At 40.6% G+C, this 12,271-nt stretch overlaps 2 protein-coding genes across 2 annotated transcripts in view; one reads left to right on the top strand and one right to left on the bottom strand.

Annotated features, from left to right (window-relative positions):
* The window catches only part of LOC115756815 (ATP-dependent DNA helicase At3g02060, chloroplastic), a 121,485-nt gene that overhangs the window by 42,158 nt on the left and 67,056 nt on the right, over window positions 1–12,271 (top strand). The gene's annotated exons all lie outside the window — the stretch shown is intronic.
* LOC115756830 lies at window positions 2,351–3,472 on the bottom strand. The gene has a single exon (XM_030696790.1). It carries the CDS (start codon window positions 3,291–3,293, stop codon window positions 2,649–2,651), a length of 645 nt encoding a protein of 214 aa, XP_030552650.1. The 5' UTR covers window positions 3,294–3,472; the 3' UTR covers window positions 2,351–2,648.

Genomic DNA, 12,271 nt, shown 5'->3' with positions numbered 1-12,271 from the left:
TTACGTACCAATTCGTGTCTACTTCGAGCCTTTCGTACCAGATTTGGATTTTTCTCGAGTCGTGTCCTTGTGTCGTGCCAAGAATTATGCCTCGGAAGATCCCGTCTCCAGTCTTCTTATCGGGCCTTTGATATGTCCGTTTCGCTAGAAAGGCGAGGACGGAGAAGAGGAGGAGGCACATTTTTGCCCTCCGGACGCGCGTATGAAGTGTGGAACGCGTACGCCGTGAGCTTCGGATTCTGCGTCCTTGGGCGCACCGTGTCGCAAGGCTCCCAATCGTCGAATGCCCACCATCTCCCACCATTTTTTTCTCTCTTCGCCGATAATAGGCCGGACCCGTACCCGACCTAACCCGAGTTTTTATACTTTGCGGTTTTCCTCCTCAAATTGTTGCCTCCGAAGAATGGAGGACTCCTGAATCGGCTTGCCGAGTCGATGAAGGAGCTTGGTTGCCGAGGTTGGGACCCCGAGCTAGGACTCTCGGGGTAGAAATTGAGCAACGTGGAGACGTGCGTGAGCCTCTGACGGACAAGAATACCCTCTTGGATGGGTTCAAGGGTCGGTTTAATCTGAGAACCATTTAGGATCAGTTTGAATCGGTTCTCGAGTAGAATCCACGATACTAGCCTTAGACTTTCGGAACCCAACACTGAATGGTCTTGGATTGAGTCTAGGTTCGAACAACGATCCGAAAAATCTAATGCCGGTGAAAAAAGGAGAATCCTTTGGAGACAATATCTACCTCTCATTGAATAAAATGCGAGAACCAAATAGGTACATCTCAAAGTAATTAGCTACATGGGCCGAAAGTGGGTATGGGCTTGAAATATATATGTTCCCTAATTAGACATTTATTTCTTGAACACTTGTCGAACATCTCAGGGAATGACAACAATTATGGAGTAGAATTTCTAATCTAAAAGTGTTTCCGGAACAAAATCCACTTGGTTATACATGTTCATTTTTCTATTTCCGGACCATTTTTTTTTTTTTTTTGCTCCATAACTAATTTTGAAGCCACTTGAAAAAGTTAAAAAAAAAAATTAACCTTCTCTGCATATGTAAAAAAATCAAGTTTTGGCCAGAAGTTGATTTCTAGAGCAGAAATATTGTCATGTGCGCCCTTGCTGATCCACTTATGACCTGACCCCTAAAAGATGTGATAAATAATGAGCTTTGCACCTGCTTTGATGCGCCTCTAACTAATAATAAACAATCGATCAATGGCAAAGTATCTTAATGGTCTAGGAAAGATATCTCTCCAACTCGGCACGCAAGAGCTAGATGTGTAGCTCTGTAAAGGCTTTGTTTGTGAGGGGACAAAATTGAAGATGCGTGAAGAAATTTAACGAAACTTTTAGATTGTTCCTCTCGACTCTTTCTTGCGAAAAATTCAATTTTTTCTTCAACCCCTTTTGTTTTTCCAATTGAATAACTCATTATGTACGTGGGACTTTCTAACATGATATCGGAGCCAATATTTTTCCTTTTCGCGTATGTGGGCCCCACCCTCATCAATCAATTTTCATGTGTCGCTCGTAACCCGGCTTGCACGTGAGAGGGGGTGTTGAAGTTGTTGTCGTCCCATGTCGATTGTGAATGAGTTCAGTATGCTCTTTATATTCACGTATATGGGTCCATATACGCGAAAAAGAATAACACTAGCTCTGCTACTGTATTAGAAAGTCCAATCCAACCCAACTTTGGGTTGCAATTTCTAACACGTGTAAATTAGGACTACTTACCAGTGGCTGGAGGATTCTAGGCAAAGTTACTGTCTATGAGATCCTGAGTATGTTCAAATGTCTGCCCTAAATCTTGCTTCTTTGGTGCCCGAATGCTAGCATTTATTTCACGAAACCAATAATAACCTTTTTTTTTTTTTTTGTGCCCAAACAATCGGCATTGTCTAGCATTCTCCACTTTGAATACCAGTACCACCACCAAAAAGGCTTAGCTATGCCAAACGTGAGAACCCAACCTGGCGATTCCAATGTCCAGACAGGCTTTTACGCTCCATCCGAAGCATATGCACATACACCCACCACACATTCTCATAGAAAGTTAAAAAGGAAAGGTATGTTTCTTTTTTCTTTCTTTCCTCCGTTGCTGATCCTAACATGCATGAAAAGCGAGGAAGGAGGGTTAGGTGACAGCCATGGACATTGGTGGGGACTCAAAGCAACAGAAAGGAGAAAAGAAGCAGAGAAGCAACAGCTGCAACCACATGTTGTTATTATGAAATGCCAACTAGCATCATCCATATTCTAATGCGTCGAAATCCTTCGCTGCCTCCTAGCGTCGGATGCGGTGCGATGGTGTATAGACATTATTAGTGGCGGTATAGCGAAAGCGATAAGACCGTGTTATGTAGGAGGGAAAGGAAAGAACTCAGAGAAATTTACACGCACGACGCCACCAATTCACGGTATACATAGAAAACCAGTGTGTATATATATATCATCACTGTTTCGATAGATCGGGATTTAAAAGTTTAATCTTGCCCAAGCGATGGCCATCTTCATCTGCATAATCTCAACCCGAACCGAACCAGATAAGGCGGATGTACAGTGGCATGCTCACCTGTACTCTCACCTTTCGGGCTTAAGCTGATGATTTCATTCTTCGAGATACGGCACAATGTTCTCTTAATACTGCAGAAGTTGCATCCGAGTTTGCATTCTCAATTGCTCATAGAACCTCCCGATGAACTCCTCGGCCTCGTCATCGACCCTTCCGCAATAATTCCCACCTTCATCATCTTCATCTTCCGATGAATAGTTGGAGACCCTTACAGCGAATGGAGATAGCAGTAGAGGGCTCAGCTTCTCGTCTTCCTTGTTTACGCGTTCACCGGGGGCGCCGAAATGGAAGCTGAAGTCGTACTCCGGAGTCTTGGGCATTAAAGCGACAGCTTTAGCCTCTTCTTCGTGATCATCTTCTTGATCTTCCTCTTCTTCTATGACTTGAGGATGGTTGATGCATGGAAAAAAATGGTGCTTGTTCCGTGTCGGCACGCGGAAAAAAACAGGGTTCGGGCTGTTGCTGCATGAGAACTCGTATTCCCGTATGGCAGAGCCGCCGCGCGCCACGGCCTTGGAGTGGTGGTGGTGGAAGAGGAGGTTGGTTAGGGTTTTCCTCATGAGCTTCCCTCTCTTCATCATCATGTTCATGTCCATGATCAACTTCCTCTTTGACATGATCCCCTTCCTTATCATGAAGAAAGAGATCCTCAGCACATTCCATAGCCTCTTGGCCATGGGAGAATTCACTCTAGAGTTAGGCAACTCCATTTTCTTTTTTCCACAAAGCTAATTCACAAACCACTTCTCAAACCCTAAAATCAAAAATTTCGATAAAAGCAACAAAGATAAATTCTTTTCTTTGCGTGTGTTTATGAGAAAGAAGGGATTGAGAAGCGACGGGCTTTCTTGTTCTGCGAGGCGGGACCTCGCAGAAGCCGAAGAAAAACCCTTAATGAATATGAGAAGGGAGCCGGATCGAGATGCCAATTTATAGGGGCGGGACATGGTGTGCCTTGACGGGATTAATTATTATGAAAAGTGAAGACAAAGGTAAGTCACAAAAAAAAAAATAATAGAATTAAATAAAAAGAGAGAAAATGGCCCCATGATTAGGAAAGGGAAATAGGAAAGACGTACCCATCAATGTCCTTTGGAAAGGCATCACGACCATATATTCAAATGGACCCAACAACCGCTCCCCTCCTTTAACATAAACAATATGTTTTTTCAAAAGAGGAAAAAGCTAAAACAAAATAATAGGAAAATAAGGATATAAAAGGGCTGTGGGGACCACCTATAGCTAAATTATTCTGAGTTCAATACAGCTAACATTGGTTCTGCCTGAATGAATACTGGTAATAATTGAGCTGTGGAGTGGGACTACTTTTGGTCGGAGAAGTTCGAATTTGTTGCTGCCCTTTTTCTTCAACGGCTATTTAGTTGCCTTGGCTAAGAAAACTAAGTCTGAAAGACGGGTAGGCAACGTACGTATCTTTATGTGGGTACTTCAATTAGAATCGAATTGTTCCATTAAAGTGTGAATTTAGACAAATTCGATTGCAATCTAGTTAAATTAAATCGATCCACTTTTGAATGTGTTTGGTGCCCTCACGAGATACGAAAATTTCGAATTATTCGATTAGCACCGAGACTCTCACAAAAGAGCGGCTCGCGAGAGCGTCCCCTCTCTTTTAGGTCAAAGAATGGAGAGTCGGTCGAAACAAGCACTAAATATTTTTCAAGAGATCTCCTCCAAACTATTGATATGGCTATCGAAATCGTAAGCATCGCCATGTAAGTTTTAGATCTAAGTAGACAAAGCCTCAAAGACAATCGATGTCCCGCCCACCTGCCCCTTCTTCCCCTCGCAAAAGGAAAGCTTCTCTGGTAGAGCTGCTCTTTTTTTCCATTTAGCTTAGAGAGAGTAGCATTACACGGTGCAGGGACTAATTACCATATCACTTGCATTGTACTTAAACAGTCATTAACTGATTAGTTGTCCTAATAGATTTTTAGCCGCGTTGTCTAGCTACACCCACCTCTCAATTATTAGGGTTGGAAAAGTCCAATTTGACACATAAGTTTGGTCAACGTTGGTATTCTCATGGACTGAAAAGAAGGCTGTGATATTGCAAGGCCCCTGTTGCAAGAAATTGCCAGCTGGTGTGCCAAAGAAAATGGGCCCCAAAGTCCAGAATTTTTCCTTTTTTTGTGTTTTGGCCTCACCTATTTCCTCTTCTCATAAAGATCTGCCATTGAACTCATGCCAAATATGACCCCCAAAAAAAAAAAAAAAAAACTCCTGCCGAAAAAATTGAGTTAAAAAAAAGCTCATGAAAAAAAATTGAGTTAAAGAAAAACTCATGACAAAAAAAATAAGACCAAAAAAAGAAGAACTCATGCAAAAAAAAAAAAAATCCAAAATTAAACTATTTAATGGTTGGATCCATGTCTTTGCTTAAAAGCTGGAATGAACTGGGGGGGAGAAGTGGGTGGTCTTGGTCTTGACAGGGACTCAATGACTTGTTGTCTCCGACAAATTACATTTTCTTGTGGGGGAAAATTTGTTATTTTTTGTTGAAATGTTAACAGGAGAATTACTAAAAAAAAAAATCTTTAATCAATTGGAATTGTGTCAATTCAGTCTTGAATTTTTTTTTTTGGGCTGATATAGTCTTGAATCTTTTATATTTATGCATGTTCAGTTCATCTGGCTGAAAGCCACTGATGTGACGCGATCAACATTAATATTGATAATTTTTAAAAATATTTTTAATATTTTTTTAAAATTATATTTTTTTTATTTACATTTTCTTTCTCTTTCTTTTTTTTTTTTTTCCCATCTTCTTCCTCCAGCAGGTCGCCGACAAACTCGAGACATTGGAGCATCACATGGGGACATATACTTGGCGTACGATCCGGAACCAACTCAACAAAAGTGTATTCTCTTGTCCAAAAGCCAAGGACGAGCTCTAGGGCAATCATTGTTGGGTCACATGTTCTTTGTTGATTGGAGAAGCATCCAAGCACCATCCTATGTACTTCTCAAGGCTCTAAAGCTGGAAGGCACGCCTTCATGATCGTCCCTAACCTCCCAAGAAACACTTTTTGCAACGATGTGATGATCGAATCTCTAAAGTTGTACGCCGGATATTCACACGGAATATGTGCACGGCTAATGTAATCGGAGTCGCCAATGGCAAGCCGCTGTAAGTATATGTATGACGTCGTGGGGGGTACAGCTACTGAGGTCGAGGCTTGAGATCACTGCCGGATCCATAAAAGGAAAGTTACTGTCTCCGAGCGAGAGAGTTGTGTTCAATCGAATTTGTCCAAAAAGTACTAAACCTGTTGCAATTTTGCCATTGAGCCTTAAAATCTTTTAATTTTGTCAATTGACTTCTATATCTTTTCACGTTTTGCCACTTGAGTTTATCAAGCCAATTTTGCCCGCAAATGTCCAAAATATTAAAATGATATTAAATTTTATCTATGTCGGTACCAATTGTGCCATGGAGGACGGCCAACGTCATTGTCGGTAATTTTTGACTAAAATAACCCGAATGAACTCAATTGACAAAACATGAAAATGTTTAGGACTCAATTGGCAAAACATAAAAAGGTTTAGAACTGAATTGGCAAAACCGCAATATGTTTATAACTTTTTCGACAATTTTCCCCATCTACGCACCATCCTATATACATCTCAAGCTCTAAAGCTGGGAGGCTCGCCTTCATTATTGTCCCTGGCGCACCAAGAAACGCTCTTTGAACGATGTATGATCGAATCTCCAACTCTACGCCGGATATTCACTCGAACAATATATGTCCGATTAACCCAATCGAGGTTGCTCCTAGCCCTCTATAAATATGTGTATGATGTTGTGGGGGCAAAGCTATCAATGTTGAGGCCCTGGAGCGCTACCAGAACCATAAAAGGTAAATCATTGTGTCTGATTGAGAGTCATGGTCAATGGAAACTGTGCGCTTTCTTGCGAAAGCCAGCTTGCCCCGTGCGATACAGCACAGTTTTCACATTGCATTATGATCCCGAGATGCACAGATGTTAACTCACAGGACAAGTAAGTGAGTTTTTCCAACTATTGTAGCTCGCGATAGCACGACGACGGAAGTACATCGAGACAATGTCCATTTCCTTTTCCAAATCTTACTAATGACAAGGCATACATATACACATCGAAGCGGGAAAGATTCCTACATTGAGCTTGGATGGTTCTAGTGGTGCTCCCGGGCCTCAACATTAATGGGACTCAATTGGCAAAACTGCAATATGTTTAGAATTCTTTTGGATAATTTTTTCGAGGCTTGCCTTCATTATTGTCCCTAGCCCACCAAGAAACGCTCTTTGGACAATGTATGATCAAATCTCCAACTACACGCCGGATATTCACTTGAATATATGTCCAATTAACCCAATCAAGTTTGCTCTTAGCCCTCAGTAAATATGCATATGACGTTGTGGGGGTAAAACTATCGATGTTGAGGCCCGGGAGCACCACCAGAACCATAAAAGGAAAATCATCGTGTCTGATTGAGAGTCACGGTCAATGGAAAATGTGCGCTTTCTTGCAAAAGCTAGCTTGCCCGCGCGATGTTTCTTCGGAGCCAGAGAACGGCACAGTTTTCATCTCGCATCCTAATCCCGAGACTCGCAGGCATTTTCCAAATGTTAACGATGACAAGGCATACATACATACATACATCAAAGAGGGAAAGATTGCTGCATTGAGCTTTGAGACGTCAAAGGCCTTTAAGGCTCCTCAAAGTTGAGCTTTAGAACTTAGAAGCTGTGACCAGTCTGTATCACTCCTTTTCAAAGCTTTCCTTAATTACCTAATTAGGGTTCAATTAATCATTGGAACTAATTAATTAATTTCCCATGCGAAACATCTGGGAAGCTTGACTTCTCTCTACGCTCAATAATGGAGCATGAAGTGCGGCTTAAGTCCCCCACTTCTCGTGCTTTTCTTAAGGGTGGTGGAACGAATTTTCGAGATCTTTTTTACCCTTTTTTTTTTTTGGACTTTTTGAATCGCCGACATTAGCTTTTGTAGATTCGACCCCGATTTGTGGAAATAGTCTTAAAAGGGAGGGTTGATTGGCGTGCAAAACCCATGTTCAAAACCATGTTTTTCCCTTCACTTCTCTTCTCTTCTAATCAAAGCTTCGATAAAATGTGATTGAAGGGAGGATAGAAATCACGCACGTGGGTTTTCCTTCTCGATTTGGTTTTTGCCTTTTCTCCCTTTGCTCTCTCGTTTTTCACCTTCTTTGCCTTGAAAGGTAGGACACCCCATTTCATCATCGGGGAAAATGCCCTTCACCTTTACGATCGCCCGGCTCTCTGTACGTTCGAGACGGGTTTTGGATCTGATACGTTTGATCTTTTTTACCCCCTTTTTTTTTTTTTTTGCACTTTTTGAATCGTAGACGTTAGCTTTTGTAGATTGGATGTGATTGTGGAAATAGTCTTAAAAGGAAGGGTTGACTGACGTGCAAAATCCATGTTCAAAACCATGTTTTCCGTTCACTTCCTTCTCCTCTAATCAAGCTATGATGTGATTAAAGGAGAATAGAAACCATGCACGTCCTTCGTCTTCGTCGCCTTCTTCTTCTTCTTCTTCTTCTTCTTTCTTTTTGAGACAAATGTACCGAAAGTCCTACGACTTATTATGAAAGTGCAAAAAAAACAATCAACGGAAAGACTTGATTTCACCGATTTGACAAGTTTTAGAATTCGATCACACATTTTAAAAATTTTAGAACTTAATTGTACTTTCCCGACAAGTTTTATGACTTAGATTGCACATTTTGAAAGTTTTATGAGTTAATTACACTTTCACGACAAGTTTTAGGACTTCCAACGCATTCGTCCCTTTATTTTTCGGCCAATTCGAAACGTTTTCTTCTTGATTTGGTTTGCTTTTCTCCCTTTAGTCTTTTCGTTTTCCTTTTTTTGCCTTGAAAAACAGAAGACTCCGTTTGATCATTGGAAAAATGCCGTTTTGTGAATGCATTGGTGCTTACCATACCCTCTTCCTTTCGTTTTATTCTCGTCGAGTGGTACTTGTCTATTAAAATCAACTTGTCAAAAAAGAGAGAGAGAGAAGAATCAAAAGAGGGATACTTTCACTGGTACAGCTTTTCATCTACTAAATTACCATAGAACGAATCAAATCGACGTCTCGTAACTTAACATTATGCCCTCTTGCCTGTCTACGATGAATGCCGCACCTTAACCTCTCCATAATTTCTCAATCACTTTATGGCCGCTCGGCTCCGTACGTTCGAAACAGACGTGGAATTTGTTACAACAGCTTTCTAATCCTGTCGTTACCGGATCCGATTATTTCACGTGAAGTGTTAGGAGAACACGCGTCGTGTGATCCTCGCCGTGTCGATAAATGGACTGTTGAGTATATGCTTGTGATATTTCTATGTTAGCTGACCTTTCTTTTGATTGAGTTTGCGTTTGTCATTTGAGAAATTAACGAAGTTTTATTCTGGCATAATATTGGGAACAAGTTTGGGCTTAATAGAAGAAAGGACGAAAAGGCTATGGGCCTAACCCCAATTAGGGTAGCGACTGACTGGCAACCTGAAGTTCCGGTCTTACAATTCCCTTTACATGCTGAGCTCCATGATCTATAACTAGTACTAGAACTATTTCTCGCTTGGTCCTTTGCAAGTTTCAGTATTTCTACCAACGGAAGTCAAGAAAATAATTATTAACACGTATCCTAATTCCTGAATAAATACAAGTGTGCCCTTTGACCGTGGCACGATAGGCGTTAACGTGAATATTATTTTTTATTTTTTTCCTTCTTCCATGGCTAGCAACCGGCCACGGGATAGGGCCAACGAGGGTCGATCTTGCCTGAATTTGGTGAGATTGGGCCTTGCCGACCGGCCCTCGGTTGTGGCATGTCGCTTGCCATTGTCATCAGCCACAGAAGAAAGGAAAAAGAAAAGAGAAAAAAAAAAATCAACATTCAAAAACCTGTCCATATTGACGCCGACATTGCTGCATAGAACAACCGGCATATATATCGGGGGTCATCGGCTAAAATTGCTGGAAGGACTGCATTGACAAATCATCATAAAGTTCAAGACTCAATTAATTAAATCAAAATATTCATGACTGAATTGATATATGCACGATAAATTCGGAGGCTTTTTCTGGTAACTTTGCCAATTTCTTTTTGGCTACGAAGGAACTGCACGTGGGTTAATTCACGTTTAGCATTGACCGCACATTTAACCTCACGAGCATGACCACGCGAACGGGCATGCAATGCATATCTAACGTTGTTAACATCAAAGTAAAGCAAAACTCACTTATATTAACAATTAACGTTTGTCGCCTTGCTCTAATCTTTTCTTTCTTTGGGGCGTGCTTCTCTACTGTGTCACCTTTTTTGCTTTTTCTTTTTTGGCCCTAGCAATTATAATATTATTACGGAGCTTTACAGCTCTGAGTGCAGCATGCACAAGCTCTCACGCAATGTTTAATTCTATAAAAATTACAATAAACAATTTCTCAATTTATGGACATTTGGTCGACATCGATACGTTTTTTGCTTTGCCGATTATTTAGGGTTTGCTTTTTGCCTACTTTCCGGAAGAGCGGCGAGTGCACATAAAGCAAAAGCGACTCACCCCCTCCCCTCTTGCCTTTGCTCTTCCACATTTTATATTATTTGCTTAGTGGGGTCTCTTTTTCCTCCAAATTAACTTTTCCTCCACAAAATTCAACAAGTGGGGTGTGGTTCTTCATTGGGTAAGCGCCCCTTGGTTTGGCAAATTAGGGTTTCCTTGCTTTGGCACCCATTTTTTTATTTAAGTATTGCCAATGCACGACGAATCGCCGTAGCTAAATATCTTTGAGGTACCATTGACAACGTGCATCGTCGAGGATGAAATATAAGGACACGGGGCCTAAACCTACCAAAACGGGTCATAAACCCATTTTTTAACCCATACGTGATGAGTTGAGTTGTAAGATGAGTTGATTGCATTTAATAAATGAGTTAGAAATGGGATTGAACTTATGTGTGTTAAATAGGCTTATAACTTTCAAAGACCTAACCTATCTTTATGATTCTCTCTTTGTTCTCTATAGCCCTCGCTCTATCTCGTACTCACTCACTTCGGTTAGGGTGTGAGTTTTCCTAAATCAGGTTAAATGAGAAAGTGTTTTAGTAATATGGATCGGGTCCGGTATAAGTCACTTGATTTGCATTGTACGGAAAATGGGGTCAAAAAGTGTTAAATTGATCTTCTTCTTCTTTTTGGGTCGGGAATTATTTTATTTGGGTCGGGTCGAATTTGACGGGTTGGCATGGACTAACGTGGCTATCGACCTCAATGGAGTCGGCTCTCGACCATGGCCGATTGCTCGATTTTGATAGTCTTCCTTAATCGTGATTTGTACCTAAACCTGAGTGTGTATCGTGTTCTTCTAGACGGCGACGTTTCGTTTTTCTTCTCCTCCACGTCTTTGGCTCGTGCCCTCGTTGGAAGCTGTTGTTACGATCCAAGTTGTTGCAAAAAGAAGATCGTTTGGGATGAGTACGGACGTATACATTTATACGTAAATATATGTATATGACGAATACATCTTATATGAAAAGATGGCATATAATACCACGCGTGGCTTGGTAAAGGGGATTAGTTAGCCCAAAAATACTAGAATAATTGTACGGCCACCGCCCTCTCCTAAGTTCTGTGGCCATCGCCGAGGCCCCGGCAACCGATGGAAGGAAAACGAAAGAAAAGAAAAATAAAAAAGCGGAAAATGCATAATGTGTTTAAAAAATTGAAAAAATCGTCTATGTCATCATCCGTCGTGCCATGTAGAATGAAATGTGCTAACCGAACCGCTATGTCCGAGATTCCTATCAAAATTAGCCGGAAGGACTATAGTGAATTAAATTGGTCAAATTAAAAATTTTAAGGTTGAATTGGCGGCCTTATGATAGGTTTATGACTTCTTTGATGATTCTGCTAATAGTAAGATATCGTGGATTTGAAATATGGTGAACAGTTAGCATTTCCTTTGCCCTTCTTGTGATTAGATATGTCAACTATATAGGTATTAGTCAATAAATTCAATAAACAATGATTAACCTTTATCACAAGAAGGCGTTAATACTAGCAACTTCGCCGTTGCATCCAACGTTAGAATCACTTAGTTCAAAAGGCTATCGATGTAATGAATAGTCAAAGCAAGTGGGGCACCAGACGCACCGAACGAGAAAGAGCGCGGTCGAAAATGTTTTCTCGTTAATTCCAACGTAAAAGAAAACCACTTGTTTAAGCAATTGTCATTTTTAGTGGAGCAACTAAGATATGTAATTAAGAAGAAGATAAGAAGAAGAAAACAAATAGATCGAGAGCAACTTCAAAAAAAGAAAAAGTGAGTAGTTATTTTTCGATTGAAGGGAACGGGTGAAAGAATAGTTATTTTGATAACCCTTTTCTCGTTATTTGGAATGGTAAATTTTGAAGGGATAAAAAGTGAGATGAAATGGCGTTTTAACATAAATTTATAAGTATTCGATGAGGGTAAAGCAATCTCGAGACGGTTGATCTTTATTTGCATATGCATCTCCATCGTAAAATTCCTTTTTTCGAAGTCCAAAAACATAATTTTTCTTCATGTAATTTGTTGGTAACTTGCCAATAAAATTACTGACTTTTTCTGTAGTGTTAAAATTACCAAG

This window comes from Rhodamnia argentea, chromosome 11, assembly GCF_020921035.1.
Source record: "Rhodamnia argentea isolate NSW1041297 chromosome 11, ASM2092103v1, whole genome shotgun sequence".
NCBI lineage: Eukaryota > Viridiplantae > Streptophyta > Magnoliopsida > Myrtales > Myrtaceae > Rhodamnia > Rhodamnia argentea.
Note: the sequence above shows the minus strand (reverse complement) of the source record. Positions and strands in the feature narration are given on the sequence as shown.

Bases quoted from the DNA above. Each gene is read 5' to 3' on its own strand.
- LOC115756830 (XM_030696790.1), bottom strand. From the start codon at position 3,293: ATGGAGTTGCCTAACTCTAGAGTGAATTCTCCCATGGCCAAGAGGCTA.